The following is a 23,848-nucleotide window of genomic DNA, read 5'->3' on the forward strand; positions in this document are numbered from 1 at the left end:
GGTGCAGAGGGACCTCGCGTGTGTCCAGACAGTCTCTGGCAATGGTGGTCTCTGCTCGAGCCTGCCAGTGCCTCGTAAGCAGATGTGGCCTCATGAGCTCCATTGGCTCCTTCAGTCACTTGTGGAACTGTTGACTGCAAGTTACGGGGCTGAGAGACCTTTTCCAGACCACTTAGCTAAAGGTAGTGTGGATGCAAAGGGGCAGCTTGTACCTGCTGCTGTTTTTGACTTACACATACAGTTCTCTGCCTCTGGGCCTGTCCCCTTTCTCTCCTGGAGCAGGGAGTCACAGTAGTGCAGGACACAGCACTAATCCTGCCACACAGCCCGAAACCTTGGCGTTTGCTCCGTCCAATGTCAGGATGTGGCATGTGCTTGACTTTGGAGCCTTCATAAAGCAATGGGAAGTAGGAGCTGTGCTGGCCAATTTGTGGGAGATCCCAGTGTCTGAGGGCGAGGGGGAGAGCAATCTGCTCCCTGCCCGTGCTGTTGATCTCTCCCTGAGTTACAGGGCACTGCTTATCTGCTCACAGGCAGCAGGCTGGCCTGCAGTGAGGAGGCACAACTGGATGTCCTCCTGCCCACAGGAAAAGAGGAGGAAAGCTGCAAGAGCCCCCTGAAAGGTTTGGTAACGGCAGCATGTCTGTGCTGGAGGGCAGAGCATCCGGGGAGCTGCTGGTCCTCGGCTCTGTGGGGCTGTGCTCGCAGCCAAACTCTGGTTGAACACATGCCAGCAAGGCGATTAATGGGGATGTTGCAGAGATTGCTTGCACATTTGGCTCCTGAGACTTTTGTGAAATTAAGATGCAGTGTTTGAGGCAGTTGCTTCCCAGGATAGTCATTTAGAAAACCCAAGTATGTTTAATAGCAGAATATCCTCCAAAGTTCTTAGAACTAGAAAGTAATACCATGACACAGGAAGAGAAAATCGTCCAGCCCTGCTAAACAGCTTCTGCACTTAAAATAGGTAAAAGGTGAGGAATAGTTGAGTCCTCTTCGGGCAGGATCTTCAGTGATTTATCTGTAAAAAGTACGGAAAAGATGATGTTGCCCTAATTGGACTCTTTTGCCCCTAAAACCACAGGTAAGCAATTTATTAAAAGCTTCCGCTCTGCTCCTGACCTGCTGGTTCTGAGCTCAGTGGGGTTACTGCATGCCTTTCCAGATGTGCTGCGGTATCAAAGCACAGCTGGCGAGGCTGAAGGAAGCCCTTGCTCCTTCTCGTTGTTATTCCATGGCAATAGTCTTCATCTCCTCACTAACAGCCCATCCTGCCAAGGGCTCCTCCGTCCCCGGTGTCCTCTCTGCCCTAGGAGGATGTTGCTGGATATGCTGGATGTGGTCTGAGATTTCTCAAAATTAGGAAGTCTTTAGAAGCAATCAGTTTGCTCCAGTTCCCTGGCTGCACCCCAAATCCAGGAAAGTTGCCTCTTCCAGGGGGAGCAGTGCTTTTGTACCGGTGGAGCTGCTCCATTCTGCACAGCTACGAAGTACAAGGGGCCTGTTTGTTATAGCCCATGTTTGTGGGAAGGTAACAGAGACTTTGAACTGCTCCAGCAAACGGTGCCCGGGGACAGGGTACCCCTGCTGCTAGGCAGAACTGGTTGGTGAAAGGCATCTGGGCAACATGATTAAGAAGAAAGCCATTTCTGTCTTAAAAATAGAGCCTCTTACTGTCCTGAAAGTCTGTTGGGGAAGCCCAGCAGAATTGCCCATGCGGGTTACCAGAAGTGGCTTGCTAATCCAGCCTGTAGCGTGCTGATATCACCAGATCTGTATCTCTCAGGGGAAGATAGAGGAAATTGCTATGGAGGCTGCTGAGGTTGCCTGCTCCAGATGCCTTACCCACTGCGGATTTTGGCTCCCTCGCCCCGGTGTGGCCACACTAGGACAATGTCAGCGATAGCTGGAGTGGACGCTTGCTGTGAGACAGATACTCGTTTTCGCTGGGTCTAGCTGTTGCTTTTCCTAGCGTAGGAGCAAGAAGTAACACAGCAAGAACAGGCAACGGGGCAGGAGGATCTTCCCCCGCCCTCCACGCCCCCCAGTAGTTGCCAAGGTTTTTGGTAGCTTCTTGGTTATAAAGTTGTCTTCATGGGATGCCAAGTGAGGACTCTTTTTGGGAGGGTTGTTGTGGGCAACCATGTCCCAGTCATTTTTGTGAACTGGCTGTGCTCTTCTTTGCCATCAGTACAGTTTTTGACCCCGCTTCAGCTGGGAGGTTGCTGAGCATCCCACAGCTCTGATAAGTAACCTCAGCTCATTCCCTTAGCGATGCCAGATGAAGAGTAGGATAAATGTGTCAGATTTCCATGGGCGGCTGGTGAGCGGTGTTGAAAGCGCACCCCATCCCCAGCCGTGGCCCTGCAGCCGCTGGCTGCTGTGTCCTGATGAGCGACAGCAGCTCTGTGTGCTGCGGGGATCAGCTCCAGCTTTGGCGTTTCCAGCAGCTAGACGAGGCCGGTCGTTAATCTGCGAGTCCTTGTCCTGTGGGGCTCTAAGTGATGAAGTTTAGGGGCTCAATCACAGCGCTGGGGAGTGTGTAGCCTGGGGGGGTTGGGGCTCGGTGCCATGGGATCTGATCCTGCAGTGAGGAGCCCAGGGAGAGGCTGGGTTTTCTGGAGGAAGCACGCTCTGGCTAACGTTCAGTGCACTGGAATTGCCACATCCGCAATGTGGCACCAGTGTGTGCCGTTTGCTGCAGCCTGGGTTTCTCGGGAGTCCCATGGGCTGCTCCTGGTCCAAGTGAGCTGCTGGCCTCTTGGCACCCCTCCCAGATTGGTAGAAGTCAGTAGAAAAAAATGGTTGGTCAGAAATGACTCATAAAGGCCGTGTTTTCCTGCCAAAGGAATGCTGCCTGTCGGTCACAGAGCAATCCCTCGCTACCCTCTCTAAGGAAGGCTTCAGCTGCTTCTGTTGCAGCCTGCACCTTCGTTCCCCCACGGCTCCTGGACAGGAGACAGCACCCCAGGGGGTAGTCCCTCTTCCCTGGGAGATGTGACACTGAGTGAGCTGTGCCGACTGACCGCCCTGCGCCCCGGGGCTGTCGCCTGCGCTCTACAGACTCTCTCTCTGTCTGCAGGATGGAGACTTTCCCTGCGGTGGCCGAGGAGGTCCTGAGGGAGTTCCAGGTCCTGCTGCAGCACAGCCCCCCTCCCATCGGAAGCACCCGAATGCTCCAGCTTGTGGCCATCAACATGTTTGCAGTGTACAACTCCCAGCCCAAAGGTACCACGTGCTGCTTGAAGGGAACCGGGCTGGGGATCGGCTGCTCTTTGTATGGCCGAGTTGCTCCTGGGCAGAAGGGTTGGGGGGACCCACCAGCTAAAGACAGATGGGGAAGGTGGAGTGGTGGTTGGATGCCTGGGGGTATCAGCGTGCGTAGGGACAGCAAAGGGGCCTTGGCAGGGCCTCCGTGGAGCTGGCTGAGATGTCCGAGGAGTGAGGAGGCATCTCCTCTCCCCGGAGCCTGAGTCATTAAGCGCAGGAGGAGGGCACTACTTTACGGCTCTGCCTTCCCAGCGTTTAGCCTGGGCCCTGCTCAGTGCCTGTGCTGGCACCAGGAGGGCTGGGAGGACCTCAGAGGGCTTGGCCGTTGGGAGGGTGGCATTGCCCGTGACCGCTTGTGTCTGTGCGAGTGGCTGGGTGATGTGACGCCGCTCTCTGAAAGGCCAGGCTGGAGGCTACGCCCCGTATGAAGGCACCTAGAGAACAAAGCAGGTCTGGTATTATTCATCCTCCTCCCCTCGCCTTCTCCATCCACCCAGGAGGCTCTATGTCGTCTCTACCGTTGTTGAGTTTAAGGTACTGGTCAGCAGAGAGGCCACCAAACCAGAGTGTCTTCCACTGAGGTTGAAATGGAGCTTCCAGGGAACGTGTTTTTCCCTGTGGCCCCCTGACACGCACACGGTGGGGAGTACCTGGGTCTGCCTGAGCTGCGTGCTTGGCAGCAGGGATGGGGCTGTGCTCCCTGGGTGGGAGGAAGCAGCGTTTTTGTGTGTCAGTGGCTTGGGATTTAGATCCCAAAGGTGGAGGCCTCCAGCTGATAGATTTCAGTCAAAGCCACCGTGCGGGCGATCAGGCTGAGCCCCAGAGAGCCGCTGCTGGAAGATTTCTCCCTCGTGAGCCAGTTGGCCACCTGTCAGACTGGTGGTTAGTGGCCAGGGTCAGCTGATGGAGCGAACCAACGTCAGCCAGAGGGCTGGGAAGTGGCTCCTGTGTGCTGTGCCTGCTGCCTGGCCAGCCTCGTGGGCACCCTCCTCTCCTGGGGGAAGCCCTGGGGGAGCTGTCAGTCCTGCTGGCAAGGCAGCCTTGTCCTCCTGCCCGCTAGGTGCCAACCAGCGACGACGTGTTTATCTTTGAGCTGCAAAGTACTTTAGGATTATGAGCACATGGCTCTGCACAGCCCCCCGGTAGGTGCATTAATAGCGGTGTCTGTGCCGCAGACAGGAGCGGGTGGTAAAGAGAGGAAGAGATTTGTCTGGGCTGTACAGCAAGCCCCTGTGGCAGAGCTGGAAGCGATCCCAGCTCTCAGACCACTGGACTCCGCTCTTCCATCCGTAGCAAGAGTTGTGGATGTCTGTGAGTGACAGAAAGGGAGCGCTTTTTATCTCCTGTGAAAAATAAGTATTCTCGGAGTTTTCTGCCTCTTGCATGGGTAGCTGCCAGCTGCTCCCAGCTTTCGGATCTCTGGAGAAAGCGAACCTGTTCCTGCTGGGGACTGCAGGCTTGTGCGCAGAGCAGGTGGCAGTGTTCCTGAAACGCCTGCAGGTCGGATGGCACCGCGGCTGCCATCTGATGCCTAGCGCTCTTCGGGGATTTCCCTGAGGGCTCCTTGCTCTGGTGACCCTAAAATTTCCCTGCGAATATTGTTGGCAAAGCAAATCCTGTTGTCAGCGCAAGTGCCCTGGTGGTCTCCGAGCACTTGTGTGCTGAGTGCTGGCACAGCCCGGGTTGGGCTTGGTGCCGACGCTGTGATATTGAGAAGAGCTGGGTGCAGAAGGGGGGTGAAAAGAAAAAAAAAAAAAAAAAAGGCAAAGGGCCTGGAGTTTAAAAGGCAAGCAAGAATGTTTGCTGAATTATTACCAGTGCCCAGCACAGAGTGAGGGTGTTGGCTCCTTCCCCGGCATGTGGGCTGCTGTGGGCAGAGGACTGGCTGGAGCATACGGCAGGAACGGCTGTCGGGAAGGTGCGGGTTTCCATTTCCCAGCACATGAGTCACCTCCCTGGGTTGCAGTAGCATGGGCAGAGGCGGGAGTGGGTGCGAGAGGGCTGATCCGCCCCTGTGGGCATGGGGGAGGCTGAGGGGGTGCAGGGAGCAGTCCCACCCTGCCTGCATCCCCATTGCCAGGAAGCGTTACTGAGGAGCCGCAAGCTGGGCTCGCTGTAGTCAGAGCTTGGCTGCATCAGCTTTGGAGAGCTGGATCTAACTCTGCAGTTGGACCGAGCGACCTCCAGAGATCTCCTCCTACTGAAATCCTTCTGCAAATCTGGGATCAGAGCGTGTCTGTGTCCTTCCCATCGCATGGGCCTGTCTGACCTTCAGCGGCGAGCTCTCAGTAGCGGGAGGAGATCTGTGGGTTTGGGGCCAGGGAGGGAGGTCTGTCTGAGAGCCTTTCTTCCCTGCTGTCCGGGGGTAGTTCTCTCTGGGGATAGCTGCTCCCTCCCCACCCCCCGCTATGTATTTCCAGGTCTCTGGAGCCCCAGCTATTCCTGAGAAACTTGTAAACTTGCTTGCTTGCCCCGTGTCTGGTGTCTAATGAATCCCTCGTGCTGGGATCCAGTGGTGCTGGCAGTTGTAGGGCGGCGTCGCCAGCAAAACAATCTTGACATGGGGAACTTGCACAAAATTTTACGCTCGTGAACACAAGCTTTTAATCACAGATTCAGGTATTGAGAAAAAGGAAGCTTGAACAATCAAATGCTGTAATAAACACCTTTCCTCCCTCTTCCTCGGGCTTACAGCAAACACCTATCCTGCCCTATCTCAGGCTCAGCTTCCCCCTTTTTTGTTGTAGATTATGCTCGTTCTGTCCCAATTCCTTCAGTGAGGCAACAGGCAGCACAGGAGGTTGGGGTCTTGTCCGTTGACAGTTTATATCTGCTGCTCTTTGCCTTTTACTCATTTTCTTTTGCTGTGGTGTGGGTCAGCCACGATCCCTCCAGGTGTCCCTGCCCCAGCATGTGTCCCCCATATGGCAGTTGTGATGTTTCCTCCTGTGCATCTCTGGCTCCTAGCGGCTGCCACTCTTCTGTAACTCGGTCTGTGCGAGGTCACCGTGTGCACTTCTGACAGGGTGACTTTTTGGAGTGCACTGGGGTGTTTAAACTGGTTTCAGAGCCCGCCAGCTGTGAGCAGCACGTGGCGTTTCGCAGCCTCCTCCCACACAGGTCACCGCTGCGGCGCACGGCTACCCAGCCCTTGCAGCGTGTGCTCAGGTGAGTGCGGGCAGAGCCCCGCAGCCTGTGCCCAGTGCAGGCGGCTGAGCTGTGCTTGTCCCCCAGGGGCAGCACCAGGCGCACCGGAGCTGGTCTCAGCTGCCTGTGCAGCTGGGCAGCGCTGGGAAGACCCTGGGAGGTGGATGATTGGGTCTGTTGTTTTCTCTGACAGAGGAAGCCAAAGAATTCCCACACGAAGCGCTTCCCCCGCGGTTCGGCATCAACCGGCGTGTTCCTCGGAGTGAGCCGCTCTCCCCATTGTCCGGGCAGGCGTGGGGCCAGCAAGGGTCCCTCTGACCTCCTGGCTGCCTCCTGTCAGGAGCCTTCAAGGTGTGAAAAAGCTTGTTGTAGACCTCAAACCCATGGGGCAAGGTGGGCCCACCCAGGGGAGGGAGGCAGAGAGAGACAGGCACTCTACAGGGCAGAGACAAGCAGTGGCTGGAGCTTTCCATCACGGGAGGTAGGTGACTACCAATGTTTTGGGCCATCCTGGGCTCCGGCTGGGGCGGGACCTTTGTAGGGTGGCCTGTTTAACAGTTTGGTAGCCATCTGCACAACGAACTTACAGAGAAGCTTGGATCCCTTTATCCCAACCACAAACACTCCAAGAATTTTAATTTTTTTTTAATTCTGTAATTTGGGGAAATAAAACTCTGGTTTCTGAAAAGACTAATTGAAGCCGTGCTTGCGGCAGGGGCATCTCGGTGAGGGGAGAGAGAGAAACCCCCTCCCAGCCCATCTGTGCCCAATTTACTCCGATCTGGCCTCTCTGAGGCTTTTTTTTCTTTCTCTCTCTCTCTCTCTCTTTAATAATTTGTTTTATAATTCCTGGAATCAAACCCATCTCAGACACACTGTTTTATTTTACTGTATTATTGGATTATACTTCCTATAAATCACTGGATGTTATTCATAGGCCACCACCAGAATAACTTCCCCTCTCGCCCCCCCCGACGGCCCCGCATTCCAAACAAGCGCGCACCAAAGTGGGGGTGCAGCAGCGCGGGGCACCCTAGAGACACTTCCCGGAAATCCCAGCAAATTTGCCTGGCTGCGGGTGTGAAGCATCAGGCTGCAGCACCTGGATGCCTTCTGGCACTCTTGGGCCGGTCGCATTGTGCCGTGTGGAGGTTGTTAGGAGGTCGGGCTTAGGTGGAAGTGGAGAGGGGAGGGGGCTGCCATATGTGCATCCTCAGCACATGTAGGGATTGGAGTTGCATCCCCCGGGGCTGAGCAGAGTCGGGGCACAGAGGCACGGGGAGGTTCTGGCCAAGCGTACGGCTTTCGCTGAGGAGTGGGAAAGTGGTTTTGTGTTTCAACCAGAAGGAAAGTTACGGCAGGGCAGGGTGACCAAGCCCGTAGGGCATCTGCTCTGCCAAGGCTGGTGGATGAGGGGGAAGATCCGCTCTTGGAGCGGCATTCCCACTGCCAAAGCGCGTGTGGGGTGTGGGGAGGGTTCAAGAGGGCAGCCAGCATGGCGGGGTCAGGCTGGACTTTGGTTCACAGCCCTCCCAGGTTTGTCTTCGCGAGTGGAAGGCGGGTGGATTTTCTGGGCAGGAGACAGGGTTGGCTGGGAAACTTGGAAGGCTCGCGCAGAAAGGGAGGATTTACATCCCAGTCCGAGCAGCATCTGTCCCCTTTGCACTGCCACACCAGTGTCCTCAGAGCAGTGCAGAGTAGGTCCATACCGCACGTGCCGCTAGGTGTAGAGATACTCTGCCTGGCGCACAGAGAACTGCCCTTACACCGTGAATGTCCACTAACTACAGCCTTGGCAAGAGTTTGCTAACGTGCATGGTCCTGCTTGCTCTTTGAAGACCTACACCAACTTCGGAGATGTTGATCTTGCCCAAAACTTCTTGACAGACACAGGAAAGGATCCATAGGTTGGTGCAAATTGACTGCGATGTCTAAGCAGGTACAGGGCTTCCCCTTTTGCATGTGTGTTCAGCACGCCAGTCTGGTTGGGGAGGGCGCATGGAACCCAAAAGACCCCCCGAAATCAGCCTGTGCTTTTGTCACCAGCAGCCTGCTCCGCTGCTGTCCTGCCTCTGCGCACGGCCCTGCGCTGGATGGAGTGTGTTTCGCTTTGCTGACCGCAGCTGCTCTGGCTTGCAAGCTAAAGCGTGAACCCTTAAAATATCCCCAGAGATGTTGCAGAGGCTGGTGGTGTCTGCCCTGAGCAGAACCTCAACTCTGGCCATCTCCAGGGTTCTCGTTTTGTTTCTGACACTCGAACCCAGCTTTGCTGAAAGAGCTACCTGCAGCATCAGAAAAAGACTCGTCGGAAGCATGTACTATTCTGCTGCAGCCGCATCTCAATGGCTTCTCATGAAGCTCTAACCACATCTTACATATTTGGAGCAGACAAAAGGTGCTGCGAGTCGAACGCAAGGGAGTCTAGTGCATTTGAGTTTAAAAATAAAGCAGTGCTGTGGATGGCTGCCTTGGTTTGGTGGAGTTTTAAAATTAGGTACAAGACAAAGCTTAAACCTCAGGCTGTAGATAGCAGAAGCAGCAACTTGATCTTCCCCTGTCTGGGGAGCAGAGCTGTGTCCTTTTCTCTGAAGTCCCCTCTTCGCATGGTAAATATGTACTTCACCAGCGTCCAGCTGGCACCTTCGAGTAGGCAGCTCTGTGGGCCACGACAGCGTTGGGCACAACTGGGAGGTTGATGAAGATGTCGTGTTGCAGGGCTGTGTCCTGGGGAGGCTGGGCACCTGCAGCCCTGTGCCCAGTGGAGAGCAGAGCCTGAGGTTCCCCCCCACCTCGGTTTTGTAATGCAAATGCAGCCCGCTTGATGCAAGGAGGGTGGAGGTGAGCAGTTTTGCAACTGGCTTTCTCTGGCGTGCTGGGGCTTTGGTCGTCATATAGCAAGCGTGGACTGAAGTGTCTATACTGAGATCACCAGCGTGCACCTGGCGGTTGCTGTGTGCCGTTTCCCTGTGCGACTGGGTAGCGCTGTCTCTAGCGAGACGCGACGCTTCCCAAGGCCTTAATTTTGGAGGAATTGGACATTAAATTCATCCTTCCCCTCCCTTCCCATTGCTGCTCTTACTCACTTCAGGTTTGGGTTGTAACCAGGAGAGGAAACACAGAGGGGGGCCTGGCTGGTACTGGTGTCCCTCCTTCCCCGTGCTGCTGGGCTCGCACAGAGGCTCTAGGGCAAGCAGGTGCCGAGATGTCATTGCCTGCACAAAGGGCTTTTATACTTATCCTGTTGTTGAGTGATTTCTGCTGCTCGCTGTGCCCCGGCGCGGCCCAGACCTTGGCCGGGCGAGCGGGGTGAAGGGTTGAAGTGGCGCCGGGGGCGATACCTGCGTTGCTCATCTCAGGAGCCCCGTGGCTTCCTGTGCTGAGCTGCTTGCTCATGGCTGAGCCTCCTGAGGGACACGGACGTGTCCGGAGGTGGCAGATGACCCTCCAGAGTTTCTCCTCTGAGCGCTTGGGAGCGTTGGCGGTTGGCACAGTTGCTGGGAACTGTCGGCGCCTTTCCTTTCAGGGAAGGAAGCTGTCTCGGACTTGAGACACATCAGCAAAGTTCAGGTAAAATACTTCTGGCCCAGATGTGTCTTTAGAGTCTTGCTCTCGGGCTCTTGAGGCTGGTGGCAGCAATGTTTAGACCAAAGTCTTCCTTTGCTTATTCCCCTCTGTTTCCTGTTTAAAAGGCAGATTGTCACATATTTGGGGATTTATTTACCGTAATTGGAGTTATTTTCCTGGCTGCTGGCTTCTGCCCTCTGATGCAAGACTCCTTAGTGAAACGTGTGTCCAGAAAGCCATGTGACTTTTTTTCCCCTTGCCACAAGTGCCAGCAGGAGATGCAATAATCAACGCGCTGCAGGGAATTTCCACTCGCAGTTCAGGTTTCTGAAATCTAGATGCTGGCTTTGGAGGCAAAAGATCAAGCAGGGCTTTGTGGCAGGGAAGGGAGAGGTTTCCAGTGAAACTGAGTGCTTGCTGCTGTGTCAGACTCTCCAGTCCTGCCCTCCAACCCAAGTGCAGCAAAAGTCCCCGTCGAGTAGTGTCGGATGAGCTCGATGGGAGCTTCTGCCCAGCCTGCCTGTCACACGAGCACATCCTTACGTCTGCCTTGAAGCCGTTCCACCAAACGCAGGGTGATACCAAGATCTCATTTCAGGGCAGCAAATAGAGGGGAAGTGATTTGTAATCACAAAGCTCGAGTCTGCTTTACAGCCAAGCTTCGGCAGGCTGAGCAGCAAGTCAGGGCAGAGCCGGTGACAGGCGAGGTCAGGTTGGAGGGACTTTCATGCTGCAGTGCCACCAAGGCATGGGCCAGCTCTGCAAATGCTGAAACAAAACCACTATTTCGATGAAGAAGCAGCGTCGCTGTATAAAAAGAAAGGCAGGAAATGGAGCGCTGGCACGCGGTGTCCGTCCGTCCTGCTGTAAAACAAGAAAGGAGGTGCCTGCGGCAGCTGTCCCGGGCCTCTGCCTCACCCCTACTTTGGTGGTGGAGGAAGAGGGGTGCCAGGGAGCTGGAGTGGGGTTGCACCAGGTGCAGCGGCTTTGGTGAAGCTTTAGATGTTTGCAGCGTGACAGGAAATCCTCTCGCTTTTAAAGAGATGTTTCTGACTCTTTAATTTGCGTTGCGCCTTTGATTTCCTCCTGCTTCTAAGCAACACCAAGTCAATTACTGTATTTCTGTTTAATTCTTTGCGAGAACATTGTATAATTAGGCTAATTATGGTGCTTTGTGAAGTTGTAAAACTCCTGATTGAGCTTGTGGGGCTGTTTTATAGCCTGCCAGGTGTAGGCAGGGAGGGCTGCCTGCCCCGTGCCCTGTGCAGGTTCAGGTGCAGCCTGCCAGCTCGGTGAGGGTAGCTTCCTTCCTGGGAGCTGCCCCGCAGGCTCGACCCCCGCCAGCTCCATCCTGCCTCCATCTGCTCTGCGGTCCCTCGGTGAATTGGGTGCCTGGCGCTGGGGGGAGCTTCAGCTGGGAGCGAGCCCCCTTGGGGGCTTGTTGGGGTCTCTTTTTGCCTTAATGCTGAGGTCAGGAACGGCATAGCTAAGGCTGTGTTTCTACTTTCCAAGTGCGTCTGCAGCTCGGAGGGGACCCCGTGGAGATTCGCCTATGGAGACCTTTTATTTTCCCTGATCAGGGTCTGCCCGAGGTGCGCGTGCCCGTGCAGCAGGTTCTTGGCAGCACGGCGCTGGCTCTGCCTGCGCTGAATCGATGGTCAGGAGGAAGGTGAGGACTTGTTGAGTGCGACCTTCGGAAGCCACCCTGGCTAACGTGATGCTTAGTGCAGCTTACAGCCAGTCCGGACTGGGACAGTTTAACCCTGGCCGAGTGACAGCACTGAAGGTACGTGTCCCTTCTCTAATTGAAAGGTCATTTTTAGCACTGATTGATGGGTCATTTTTAGCACTGATTGATGTGGCTTGTGATGGCTGTGGTTAACATGACCGTAGGGCTGGCTCGTAGGCGGCGCGGCGAGGGCACGAGTGATTTGTGTGTCCCTGAGGTTGGCACAGGTCTCCAGCGTGCGCTCTCGGGGCGGGACGAGAGGCAGAGAGGAGCGTGTCACAGTGGGGTGAGAGGGAGATCTCCTGTTAGGGCCAGCTTCGGCTGCGGGCTTTCTTCCTTCTCCCATCCCTCCTTGGAGCGTGTGGTCCCCTGACACTGCCTCGGTGAACTCCCGGTGCTTCTCCGCCGGACCCGGGAGCGGAGCAGGGGAGCCTTGCGTCAGCAGCGCCTGCTCTCCGGGTAATGGCACGGAGACGGAGGCGCCGGCTGCCAAAGGCGGGTTGGGAACAGCATAAACCTTTCAGAGCGGGGCCCGAAGAGCCAAGGTCTGACAAGACCTCATGCCTGGTGCTGGGGAGCGGGGCTCATCCCACCCGGGGGGCCCCAACCGAGCGCGGGGCCGTGGCGGGGAGCGGCGAAACGCCGCCACATGGACTCGTGTGCCTTTAAAAGCAGGCGAAGAAGCGGAAGTGATGCTCTCGGTCCCATCTGCGCGGGGAGCGGGAGACGCGCCCCAGCTGGTGCGAGGCCCTGGCAGCCCCCGGAGCTGCCGTCTGTTGGGGTTTACTGCTGTCTACGTTGAAACACGGCTTGGGAAGGGGTTGGTGGAGAGGGCGGGGGGGGGGTGTCGGTGGCACGATGCCAGTCCCGGTTCGCCTGGCCTTCTCGTTCCTCTCTCCTCCTCCTCCTCCTCCTCCCCTCTCCCTCCAATGCTTTAAAGTCACATTTCCAGGCCAGACATAGAATTAATCTCTGGGCACTTCACATTGCTGGCAGCGCAAAGCAGGATGTGGGATCTTTTTTTCTCTCTCTCTGCGTCTTGGCTGACTTTTTTACCTCTCGAAGAATTTGGAAGGGCCGTGAGATTCCCCCCGCCCCCCCTTGCCTCAGTGCCGTGCAGTTTTTCAGCACGCTGATCACCCTGCTGTGGCTTCACCCTAATAGATTTCATATGCTGACACAGTTGACATCAGTACCAAACTATTTTACATGTGATCTGGTGTATTTCCTGAGGAAATCTGCAAGATATTTATTAAGAACTAATAAAATAAACCTCTCCATGAGCTTTTAGGTAGTTTTCAATTTTTCATGTCTCTCTCGTTTCCTCTTATCAATGAGTTTCTATTTTCTCCCTCCTCTCTGACCATTGCAAAAGGAAACAAAAATAAATGTTTTAAACCGTTCCTGAATGGACACTGGGAATATTTCTGTAGTGATGTATTAGCAAAGTCGTATTTTTAGTGCTGTATTGTCAAGACTAAAAATATCCCGCTGCAGTGCATCCTTTTTATAGGGCTTTGTGTGTGTGTGTGTGTGTGTGTGTGTGCGCGCGCGCGTGTGTGTGTGCTGAATGTTGTACAAGTTTGCACTGGTGTGTAAAGGTCTGTCTTTGTACTACTGCAGCGTTGCCTCCCCATCGCAGCTGGACTCCATTAGGCCTCGAAAATTAAAGTAATCCTGGTCAAGAAAGACCAAAAAAAAAAAAAAAAAATTAAAAAAAAAAATAGTTAATCAATCTCGCGGAGCTGCGTTTCCCCAGCTGAGCCTGGATACCTGCGTGGCAGCCCCGCTTTGAAAGACTCCAGCAGCCCGGGCTTGCGTGGGCCGGCAGCGCGCCGTGGGCCGGTGGTTTTGCCGCTGCGTTCTTGCCACGGAGGGTGTTCCCTGCTGCCGGCGCGCGCCGGGCTGAGAGCAGCGGCTCCATTTCCCCCGCCGCCGCGCAGAGCGGTGGGTTAAGGGTGAGCTCGCCAGCCGAGTGGGTTCCTGCTCCTTTTTCATGCTCTCGCTGTGCTGCCGGGTGGGAGCACGTGTGTAGCTGGGAGCAGGATGGATACTTTGCGTTTTTGGAGGAGTTTTCTACCTTTCTGCTCTGTCGCCTTCCATTTGGTTCCCTCCTACAACTGTGTTTGTAACGGAGGGAACCAAAGGGCTGAGAAGCTGCCACCTCCTCTCTGCCCCCCGCCGCCGTGGGACCCCCGATCCGGGGGGCCAGTCCCCCTCGCCACGATGGGAGGCGGCTCTGGCTCCCTGCCGCGCGGGATTGATGCAGCCCTTTCCAAAGATGATTTGCTCACCGGTTCGCGGCCGCAGATACCCGGCGGAACGCTGCGGCCGTCGCTCCGGCCCCCGGGAACAGCCCTGCGTCACAGGTAGCGGGTGCTGCGGCTGCCGGGGGACCTGAAGGCTGGTCCCGGAGCGCCGTGCGCAGCGTTTTATGAACTGATGTGTCTCGCGCTCCAGCCAGGCGCGAGCGCTTCCCCCCTCCAGCAGCTTCTCTCCTCTGAGTCACTCGCCGCTTTACTCGCGGGTGCCTCGCTTTGCTGTCTGCTGCCGTCTGGAGAGCCGCAGCCTTTTCGGCTTCCTGTAGAGCAGTTCAGCGAAAGCAGTAATTAGGGCCCGTAAAAAATTTATTTTATTAGCCAGAAGTGTTGGTGGGTAATTGGCCATAATTTGAACCCAGCCAGATTGGAGATTAATAAAAAAAAATAAAATAAAAATTCATAAGGATCTTTTTACCAGAAACGCCAGGGCTGTTACTTGCAAACCCTGACTGAGGCGGGTGGGATGGGATGGGACGGGATGGTGGCTGCTGCAGAGAGGGCGGCCGGCAGCGAGCGCCTGTGCTATACCCGTCCTTGAGGGTGTTTGACACTGGCATGGGAAGAAAGGAAACCTTGTTTTCCAAGAACTCTGCTCTTTCTCAGCTTGATAAGCATTTAAAATAAAAGCTGCACAATTGGAATTGGCAGAGCATCCTCATTCTTTTGTCTGTCTGTTTATTTTTTTCCCCTCATCCCTCGACATGTGTGCTACAGCCCACGGTTACTACACCCCGCAGAACCACAGGCCTGGAGCTCTGCAGGCGTGCGCCGAGCTCTGCCCACCCCCAGCCTGGCTCTTTGAAGCCTGGCAGAGCAGCAGAGATTCGGCTCCAGCCCTGGTCGGGCCCCGACCCTGGCAGCCTCCTGATATCCAGGGCACTGAAGTATTTAGCGAAATGTATGTTTTCAGCCCCTTTCGGTTCCCCCTTTGCTCGCGGGGCAGCGAAGCCAGGGCTCTGCCTGGGGCCGGGGAGGTGGTTTTGGACCCAGGCTGTGACTGCGCTATACGGCCCCGATCGCTTTGGTATTTATAGACTTCGCTAGAGTAGCTCGGATGCGGGCAGCGCGTTCGGAGCAGGAGCAGCCTGACGGCCGCTGCTCGTATCCTGCGCGCTCATCGCGACGGCTGGTGTCCGCGATTGGAGAATGAACCGCTCCACTCAGGGAGTAAGGAAGAGCCAAGCCCCTGCACACATGTCACGCTCGGTTACTGCTGGGTGAATCAGACCAGGGAGTTACTTCAGGTTATTAGTCCTGGTTGTTGCTTTGGTGTAAGGGATGGGGGTGTTACTTCAGGTTAGTAGTGCTTGTTTTTTGCTTGGCAGCCCCGGCTGGAACCTGGTGTAACTGTTTCCCAAAGAATATTTTTGGTTTTAAAACTGAAGGTCAGCAGTTCGCAAGTGCTGCGCTTGCAGCCAACTCTGTGGTTCGCCTTGTGCCACCGGGCCAGCAGCACTTGAAATCCTGATCAATTGATCTGCAACAATATGAAACCACGAAGGGTGACTGCCAGTTAAAACTCCCCGTCTCGCCCCATTTTCCCCACCCAAAGTGTCTTTCTGCCCATATCCCCTTTCTTGCTGCCTGTCTCCCTCCCTCCCTTTCGGCTGTGTATTGGAGTTTTTGTCTATCTTTTTCCATCTCTCTGTCTCTTTTCATAACAGTTTTTAATAATGTTTTAGTTAGTTCCAGCCTTTTCCCTCAATGGATCCCATTGGAAAATGCATTTGAAAGGAAACAGTTATACACTTCCCTTCCTTTGAAACTCTGTTGGCACCTTTTCCAGTGCAGTAAACCATACAACATGGATTTTCAAAGTTTCCAAACACAGACATGCTGGCGTTAAATTTATGAAAAAATATTTTATTCGGCTGTATAGTAACTATGAGTCTCTGAGCTGCTGGTCACAGTGAAATCGAAGCTCGCTTTGGAACTGCAACAGGTTTTCAAATCTCTGCAGGAAACGTAGCGGCGCTGGCTGTATGGGAGCCCGCAGCTCCCTCGCACCCTCCCGGCAGGAGACGTAGCAGCAGCAGACGAAAGGGGTGCTGGGGCACCCCGGGACTGAGCCCGCCGCCCTCCAGCGCAGCCTTTTCCCTGCGGATGGCCCTGCTGGGAACGGTGCAGCAACGGTAGCTGCGGGGAACTTCACGGTCATGCCAATCCTATCTCAAATCGCAGGGGAAAAGAGGAATTTGGCGTAAAACCACTCTGTCTTCTGTTAATGAATGTGGAAGGTTAAGGCTTTTTAGTTACTGAGTCCCATGGCGGGGGGGGCTCCATAGCCGGTGTGAGAGGGCGCGTGCTGCAGTCTGCATGGGGTTTTGGGACCTGAGGCTCCGGCTACATGGAAGTTGTTGGAGCGCTGAGATCATATTTTCTAATACGGGGGCTCGGATGTTAAACTTCCTGGAACGGTTTCTCTGCGTGCTGTGGGTTTGTGCCTGTGGTCTCGGCCCTTCCCGTAGGGAACCGCTCGCTTGACACCTGAGAACCTCCCTTTGCGTGGCACCACTCAGAGCAGATTTTTTTCCAAATTTCCACAGAAGACCACAGCCCTCGTTTACCGCGAGAGGTCGGGTGGGTGAATCTGGCTGTATCCTCGCAAGTACCGTTCTGAGGGGTTGTTTGCAAACAGAGTGAGCCTCGAAGCCTGTGCTCAGCAGCACTTCCATGCGCTCGAGGTGCGGTGTAATGCAGATAAGGCCTCCTGTGATGGACAAGATGATGACGTGGCAGAGATCCTGGCCTCAATTTGCCTGTTGTTCTTTTGGTTGTAACATTCCTTTCCCTTCACATGGGAGTTTTCCAGAAAAGTCGCTGATTGTTATCGTCCTGCTCGGTGCCCCACGGAGCATAGGAAGAGCTGAAAGGTTCAGATTCCAAATAATTGGATAGCGTAAACTCTGGCTTCTGTCTTAAAGCATCTCGGGTTTGGATGTCTTTCTGCATGGTATCTCTAACGTATACAAATGGGGAACTGAGCTTAAGGAAAATAACAGGTTTTCTATTTTTTTGACTGCTCACCTTGAAACACAGGAGATGGAGTCTCCTAAAACCACAATTCTTCAGGAACTGCCTTTACTCCTATTCAAAGCAGAGTTGCCCAGTGTCTGCAAATTTCATCCCCTCCGTGTCACCATGGCCAGCCAACAAGTGAGGGATGCGCAAATACTGACCGTGTGTGTTGAGAGTGATTAAGGTGACTTCTGGATCCCCCTGGAAGTTCATCACCAAGGCAAAGACAGAATCTAGTTCTCCAGCGTAGTGCTGAGCCATCTTAATCCCCAAAACATCACAGTGTCCTGCAGCCCTCAGCCTTACTGAATACGTGCACGTTTCAGCACGTCAGAAACCTCTGCAGGAGGGTCTTCATTGACTGTTAATTTTCTGTGTTGACCGAAAATGGTAAGCTGAGGGGAGAAAAAGTGATATGTCGTTAGGACTACCTTATAATGTGTAAGTGTGACGGAGTTAACTTGAGGTTGCATAGGTCTGGTGTTCTGTGTGTGTAATTCCCATTGTTTTTAGACAAATGAGCTCCCCTGTGGAACAGGACTGACCTCATCTGGGATGCTCAGCTGGCACGTAACCCTAGATTCACCACACAAGCCTCTGCCACAGCAGGAACGCTGGAAGCAGGGCTGTTATCTTCCGTGCGCACCAGGCGCTGGGGGTGAGCAGCCGCTGGCGGTGCCAGCAAAGCAGCGTGGGGGCCTGGAAAACGGGCTGCTGCGCGATCACCTAGCTCGTGCTGCCTTGGCCCCCTTTTCTACCTGCCTTTCCCTCCCCGCTGTCTTAACCTGGGTTGGTTTCTTTCTTCCCTCGCCTCTCCAAGCAGATGAACCAGCTGCTGCTGCGGTTGGAGTGGCACGTGAGAGCTGTCTGACAGTGAGCACCCAGATTTCCATAGGCCCCCGCCTTGGCAAAGCAGCGGTGGTTGAAGGTGGCAGAAGGCACACCCAGACCCTGCCACCGTCTCCTGCCAAACTTCTGGTTCCTGCTCCGAAGTGTGAAGGTGCTAGGGATTTCACTGAAACAGTCAAAGAATTTTTAACTTGAGAAGAACAATATATTTTCCCTAACCTCATTCTGGCAAATGCCTGAACCTTTGTAGATGAAATTTTCCCAATAAATTTAGCTCGAAGAAAGCTTTTGGCATGAAGGGTTGCAGCCTAAATGGTTAAAGTTTGGCAAAGTTGTTAGGAGCTAAAACCAGGGTCTCATAATGGAAAGTGTTAGGTAAGCTTCACTGTAGGCACAGCGGCTGGACTGTGCTTCTCTCAGAGGGATGTCCTGGTGCTGGGGGTGCCACTGGCATCAGCTGGGGAGGCTGGAGGGACTGAGCAGGCGCTGGAGGTGGCCAGGGGCCGGTGCAGGAGGTGAGGAGATAGTTCAGGCCTTCAGGCATCTGATGAGGACGTGGGGATTTACTGCCTCCCTGGAGTTGGGGAGGAGGGGGCATGGGTTTTGCTTTGCGTTTTAGCCTTTGCTTTGCAAACTGACAGCCTGGCGCTTTGGTCCCTCAGGAAGCTGTAAAAAGAAGAGCAGCAAACGAGTGAATGTGTTGAAACGGAAGCTCCACACTTTGCTGTTCCTGCCCCATCAAAGGCTGCTTTCTCCGAATGCGCCTGTCTGCAGGCGCTTTCTCTCATTAACTTTTACTCCAGGCTTGAAGCGCTCACCAAGGTTCACACCAGAGGAGGCATGTTCCAGGCTGTCTGTTCGCATTTGCTGCCAAAGACATGCCCACCTCCAGCACGGGGATGGGGGCGGGGGTGGGGTGGGAAAGGCTGACTTTTATTTGCTGCGATTGTCCTGGTAAAACTTCACTTGGGGCTGGAGTAAATCTCTTGGGAAGCCCTGTTCACACCTCCTCCCCCGTTGTAAATAACATCTGACACAATTATGGTTGGGCGCACGCAGCTCCTGGGTGGGATGCTAGTAGCAGCTTGCCATGCCTGCTGCGTAGCACCGAGCCAGGCTCCCATGGCAGCACTTTCCCTCGAGCACATGTGCTGAGGAGCCTGCTTTCCTCGCTGGCCCTTTTGGGGTGAGGTTCAGGGCTCTGGCTGTGCAGCTGGCTCCTTCAAGGAGGGATGAAAGATCTGTGCAGACAGAGGATACGCCGTCAGGGGTTTTCTTGCGTTGGGCTGCATCGTCCTGCCTCACCGCAGTGCCCCTAATGCCTTTTTACATTTCCATCATCCGCGTTTTTAGTTCTTTTGGTGCAGCATTCTGTTTTGTCCGGATGCCCTCTGCACGTACCGAGCCCTGCTTGCCTTTGGGCTCTTTTCACCCTTGCAGCCACTTCAGTTCCATCCAGCTCATGCGTCCTATAGCAATATTCCCTCCGCAGCAAGAGACAGCTGGTGCTAGGCTGGTCTGTAGCTGTATATATGAGCTGGTGAGCTGGCTTGCCAGCTTGGAGGGACATGCTTTCTTACGGTCTAGCCAGGAGTTACATGCATTTGGGTTTGCCAGCCTTTTAGCTGCCAGACGGGTCAAATTTGTGTAGCTGTCAGTCTTGGAGTGAATGTGGCTGGTGAAAACTGGGATGCATGTGCCTCCTTGGGAAGGAGGAGTGTTTCTGACACTGCGTTCGCATCCAAAACTGACTCCTGCAGCCTCGCTGGGGACAGGGGTGCAGAGCAGGGTCCTGGCCCTGCCGGCTGCATCAGGCACCCCAAGCGCAGAGGGAGAGCTCTGAAGTGCTGCTTAGTGCAAGTGGAAATGGCTTCAATTTGTGTTTTGACTGATGGGTCTTTTCAGGAAATTTCTGAGAATAACATTTCTAAAAATGGCTGCTTCTTTCCACTGATATTTCCTGGAAAAGGCTGCAGTTAATTTTAAACCACTATCCTTTTCCCTTTTCAAGTGGAAATGGCTCTGTGCTTGTCCTCAAGGCTAATGTCATTCTTTCTGTCCTAGCCTGGGTTGCGTGGTGGGGAGGGACGGTATGCCGCTGCCCTAGCCTCCTTTTGCAGGACCCATTGGTCTTCCAGAGCTGCAGAAATTGGGGTGTTTGGGACACCCTGTGTGCGTGTCTGCCTTCCCCATAGAAATGAATAACTGTCTGTCCCCGAGTCACTTCACAGTAATATTCTTTGTCAGTGACTCCTGGCCAGTCCCGAGCACACAAGCAAGCCATCTAAAGTCATTCCCTTGCCCAGCCTCAAGCTGTGTTCGTTGGGGTCAGGAAGGATATACTGAGCTGGTTATCGCACCTCAGGTGCAAGGATCCAGCCCTGTGCCTGGATCCTGGGCTTGGGGTCGGTCAGAGCTGGAGGCAAGCTCACGGATCAGCCGGAGCGAGCTGGCAGCACAGAGCTGTCCTGGGCAGGCAGCCCCTTCGTGTCGGGCAGAGCACGGCTTCCCCTGTGGCTCTCGGGCAGGTTTGCTGCTTCGGGTGGGAATATGTCATTAATTTTTATACCTTCCCCTGTAAACCATCGACCCTTTTTATGATGTCATGAGGGATTCCTTAATTTTGCAGCTGCTTCCTGGTTACGTCAGAGAAGAGCCTCCCGTCCTAGAGCCCAGCGCTGCAGTCCAGAACGGCTGGAAACAAATGAAGTGTTGAATATCTAATGGCTTCCACAGGGAGAGCTGCTCCATCCTCCCCAGGCCCCCCAGCATTCCTCACCTCCTAGGCCTCCCTCCCTCCCTCCCTCAGACAGGACAGGGTTTCAGCATGGAGCAGAGGGAGCTGTGGGCTCCTGGGCGGCCCCGGCTGCTTTGGGAACACGTGCAGCGAGTTCCCCAGTGCTGCTGTGTGCCTCGGCACTGTGGCCAGGACCCCTTCCTCCCTGGTGCCTTCCTGCCTCTCTGTAGGGAGAGGTCTGTCCCGGGAGGTGGATTGGGGGCATCCAGGTTATTACTGCAATCCGGAGGTCAGTTTGGGAAGGATTCAGCCCTGTGTGCTGCAGGTGGGGGCGTTCAGCTCGCCCTCAGGGCTGCGCTGGGAGGGCTGGGACTGCCATTGTGTCTGCTGCCTGCCAATTCAGAGTTGGGGAGCATCTTTCCAGGAAAGCTGCCTATCATTCCCAGGCTCTTTGCACAGGGTATTAGCCAGGGCTGAGTGAGTGCCTCCAGGTTCCCAGGCTTTTTCAGGGGCAGATGAGTGCATGTGTGACTCGCCGGTTCCCAGCTGGGAGTGCCCGTGACTCACAGGTCCTCTCCGAGGGGGTGTCGGGGAAATGCCCCGCAGCTGTGAGCATCCCTCTCGCTTCACTGCTTTATATTCCCGATGGGTTGTGTGCTGTCTCCACCGTGGGCAAGCAGCGGTGGGACCAGCTGCCTGGGCCGGCAGCACGGCTCTCCTTACCGGCTTCCTGCAGACAGCCCCATCCCGGTGGGCTGCCCCATAGCCCTGCCAACGCTGCGTCTGGTGGAGGGTGACTCACAGGGAAAACACTCTTGTGTCTGAGCGGTGAGAGAGCAAACGAATTGCCTTCAGGTGGTGTCAGCTTGGAGGTGACCAGCCTCTGTCTTCTTCCCCGCAGGGCAGCAGCCGGCTGGTGAATCAGTTGTCTGTCCTGCCGAGCTGCTGACACGTCAGCCGGGTGCCTTAAGCACGGCTCCCCGCGGCCCCGCGCTCACCGAGCTCCTCCTGCGTCCCCTGGCCAGCCCGTTATGTCCTCCTCGGGATTGTATCCGGAGACCCGTTTGTTCCTTTGGTTGCCTTCGTGTACGGTCCTTTACCCTGTCACCAGGGAAGGTGGGTTTAGCTGTTGCTCCCCAGGAGCAAAGCACATCCCTGCTGCTCTCTCTGCCTGCGCTGGGGCCACCTGCTGCCGGCGTCGCTCCAGGCTCCCCGGCCCGGAGCCACGGCTCAGGTTAGGATGGGGAGGCCAGCATGGAAACTGTCTCGCTGGAGTCCTCCCGACCCTTGGCTAGAGCAGTCCGGTTGCCTGAATCAAAGGAATCTGGTCTCCTTTGAGACTCTAACGCTTGTTGGCTGGTGGTGTTTTAACTGCAAAAGTTTCAACACTCCGTGTGTTGTGTTAGCTGGGATGGATGTAGGAGCATGTCTGCTGCTTGCTTGCGAGCTCGGGGGTTGCCGTAGCTCACTTCCACCGCTGCCTAGAGCACGCTTGGAGCGGAGCAGCTGGGAGCCCTCACTTCCAGCCCCCCTGCCCCATCCCTGCAAGCACCCCCCTGGCCAAGGCCACGTGGCCTGCGCTCGCTCTGCCCTGATTGTCCCTCGCAGGATTTCCTTCGGCACATGGCACTCGAGCGGCCGCGAGAAGCTTCCTCCAGCAAATCCCTCTCCTCGGAGGCGGCTGTCGCTTGCATCGCCTGCTCTTTTCCCATTCCCATTTCCTGTGGCTGGTTGTGTTGCCCTAATAGAGGTTTGGCATTGCTGTTTTGCACACCCTAGTGGGAAAGGGGATGTGTTTATCACTTTTCCTGGAGATTATCTGTTTAAGCACTCTCTGACAGTTACAATAACAAGGGCAGCGCGTTGTGTTTCCCAGCAAAAGGACACTCGCTGCTGAAAGATGTATAGCACTAATTAGAAATACATAACATCCGGCCACATGGCAGCCTTCTCCCGGCCGCTCCATTTCCTGAGCTCAGACGACTTTGACGACAGTTGGTTTATGTTTTCCATGAATATAATGTTCTCAGAGAAACACAAATTTCTCCCCGTTACAAAAGTCTCCTTTCTCTCCGTGTCTCTCTCTCTCTCTTCCCCCCTCCTCACGCACCCTTTCTCCTGTGAAGCAGGTAGATTTATGACTGCAGAAAGCCTGGGTCGGATCCTGCTGCCGGCTGGGTCAGAGCAAAGCTGCGTGGACGCAGCTGAGAGCCCAGGTAGATGCTTGCAGAGGGCGCTGCGGCAGCCGTGCTGGCCGACCCGCCCCGTTCCCCAGGCTCTCTGCAAAGGAAACTGCCTCCTGGTAGAACGAGCGCTCCGTGCAGACCAGTACCCAGCTGGAGAAATAAACCCTCGTTCCTGCATGCGAAGAAACAGGAGGGCTCTTCTGCAGCTCACAGGGTTTTCATGATCTTCGGGAAAACTGCCCGTCCCTGGCTCCCAGTTGCTTTTTCTCTGCGCTCACAGTCTGATGCTCATCGGCTCCCGTTTTTTCCATCCCATCCCCTTTCCCTCCTCTTGCCCTTGGGCTCTGCTTCAGAACAGATAGCCTGGGTGCCAGTTGGAGGAGTCTGGGTCCAATCTCCAGCTGGCAGCAAGCAGCAGTGACTAGCACAAGAACGTTTTTTTGGAGGTCCCTGCATGCTGGATGGGAGCAGGGCAGTTGCTCTGCTGAGTGTAATGCAGGTTGGGTGTAAGGGCGGTTAGATGTAAGGGAGGTAGGAAGATGGAGCATGCTCAGGGAGGTGAAATCTTAGAAGGTTTTTAGCTGCTGAAACGAATTCCTGTTGAATATGGAAAAACTGCTGTATTTCAGATGTTTATAGCTTGGCCAAGTGTGGACAGATTTCTAGTAGGACAGGAAAACTCTCTGTTAAAAAGGTTATTCTGCAGCAAAATCTCAGCTCCCCTTTCCAGGATTTGCAGTTGCTAGATTAGCTCAAGGAAAAGGTTGTAAGTGGTTTTTTCTAACAAGGGTAAGCCTCTATCTTGTTTCCTAGCCTCCTTCTCACAAGTAGCCGAACTGTTTTGGCTAAAGATTTCCGGAAGAATTCGGGCTAAGACAGACACCCGGCATGGAAACTTCAGCACCGATAGTTGAAGTCTGAGCCAACTGGAAAAAGGGTCTTATGAGTGACTAGTGTCAGGCAGGCTTAATAACACGGTGCTCAAAACCCTGCCTGCAAAAAAGCCTGTCAGAGCTCATGTCCCACT

At 54.8% G+C, this 23,848-nt stretch overlaps 1 protein-coding gene across 4 annotated transcripts in view; it reads left to right on the forward strand.

Annotated features, from left to right (window-relative positions):
• The window catches only part of SMG6 (SMG6 nonsense mediated mRNA decay factor), a 114,564-nt gene that overhangs the window by 26,654 nt on the left and 64,062 nt on the right, over positions 1-23,848 (forward strand). For all 4 annotated transcript variants that reach the window (XM_086475471.1, XM_086475472.1, XM_086475469.1 and 1 more), the window contains exon 10: positions 3,083-3,228. In XM_086475471.1, the coding sequence (XP_086331597.1) occupies positions 3,083-3,228 (146 nt within the window). The remainder of the gene's footprint in view (positions 1-3,082; positions 3,229-23,848) is intronic.

This window comes from Leptosomus discolor, chromosome 18 (assembly GCF_034619465.1).
Source record: "Leptosomus discolor isolate bLepDis1 chromosome 18, bLepDis1.hap2, whole genome shotgun sequence".
NCBI classification, from domain to species: Eukaryota; Metazoa; Chordata; class Aves; order Leptosomiformes; family Leptosomidae; genus Leptosomus; species Leptosomus discolor.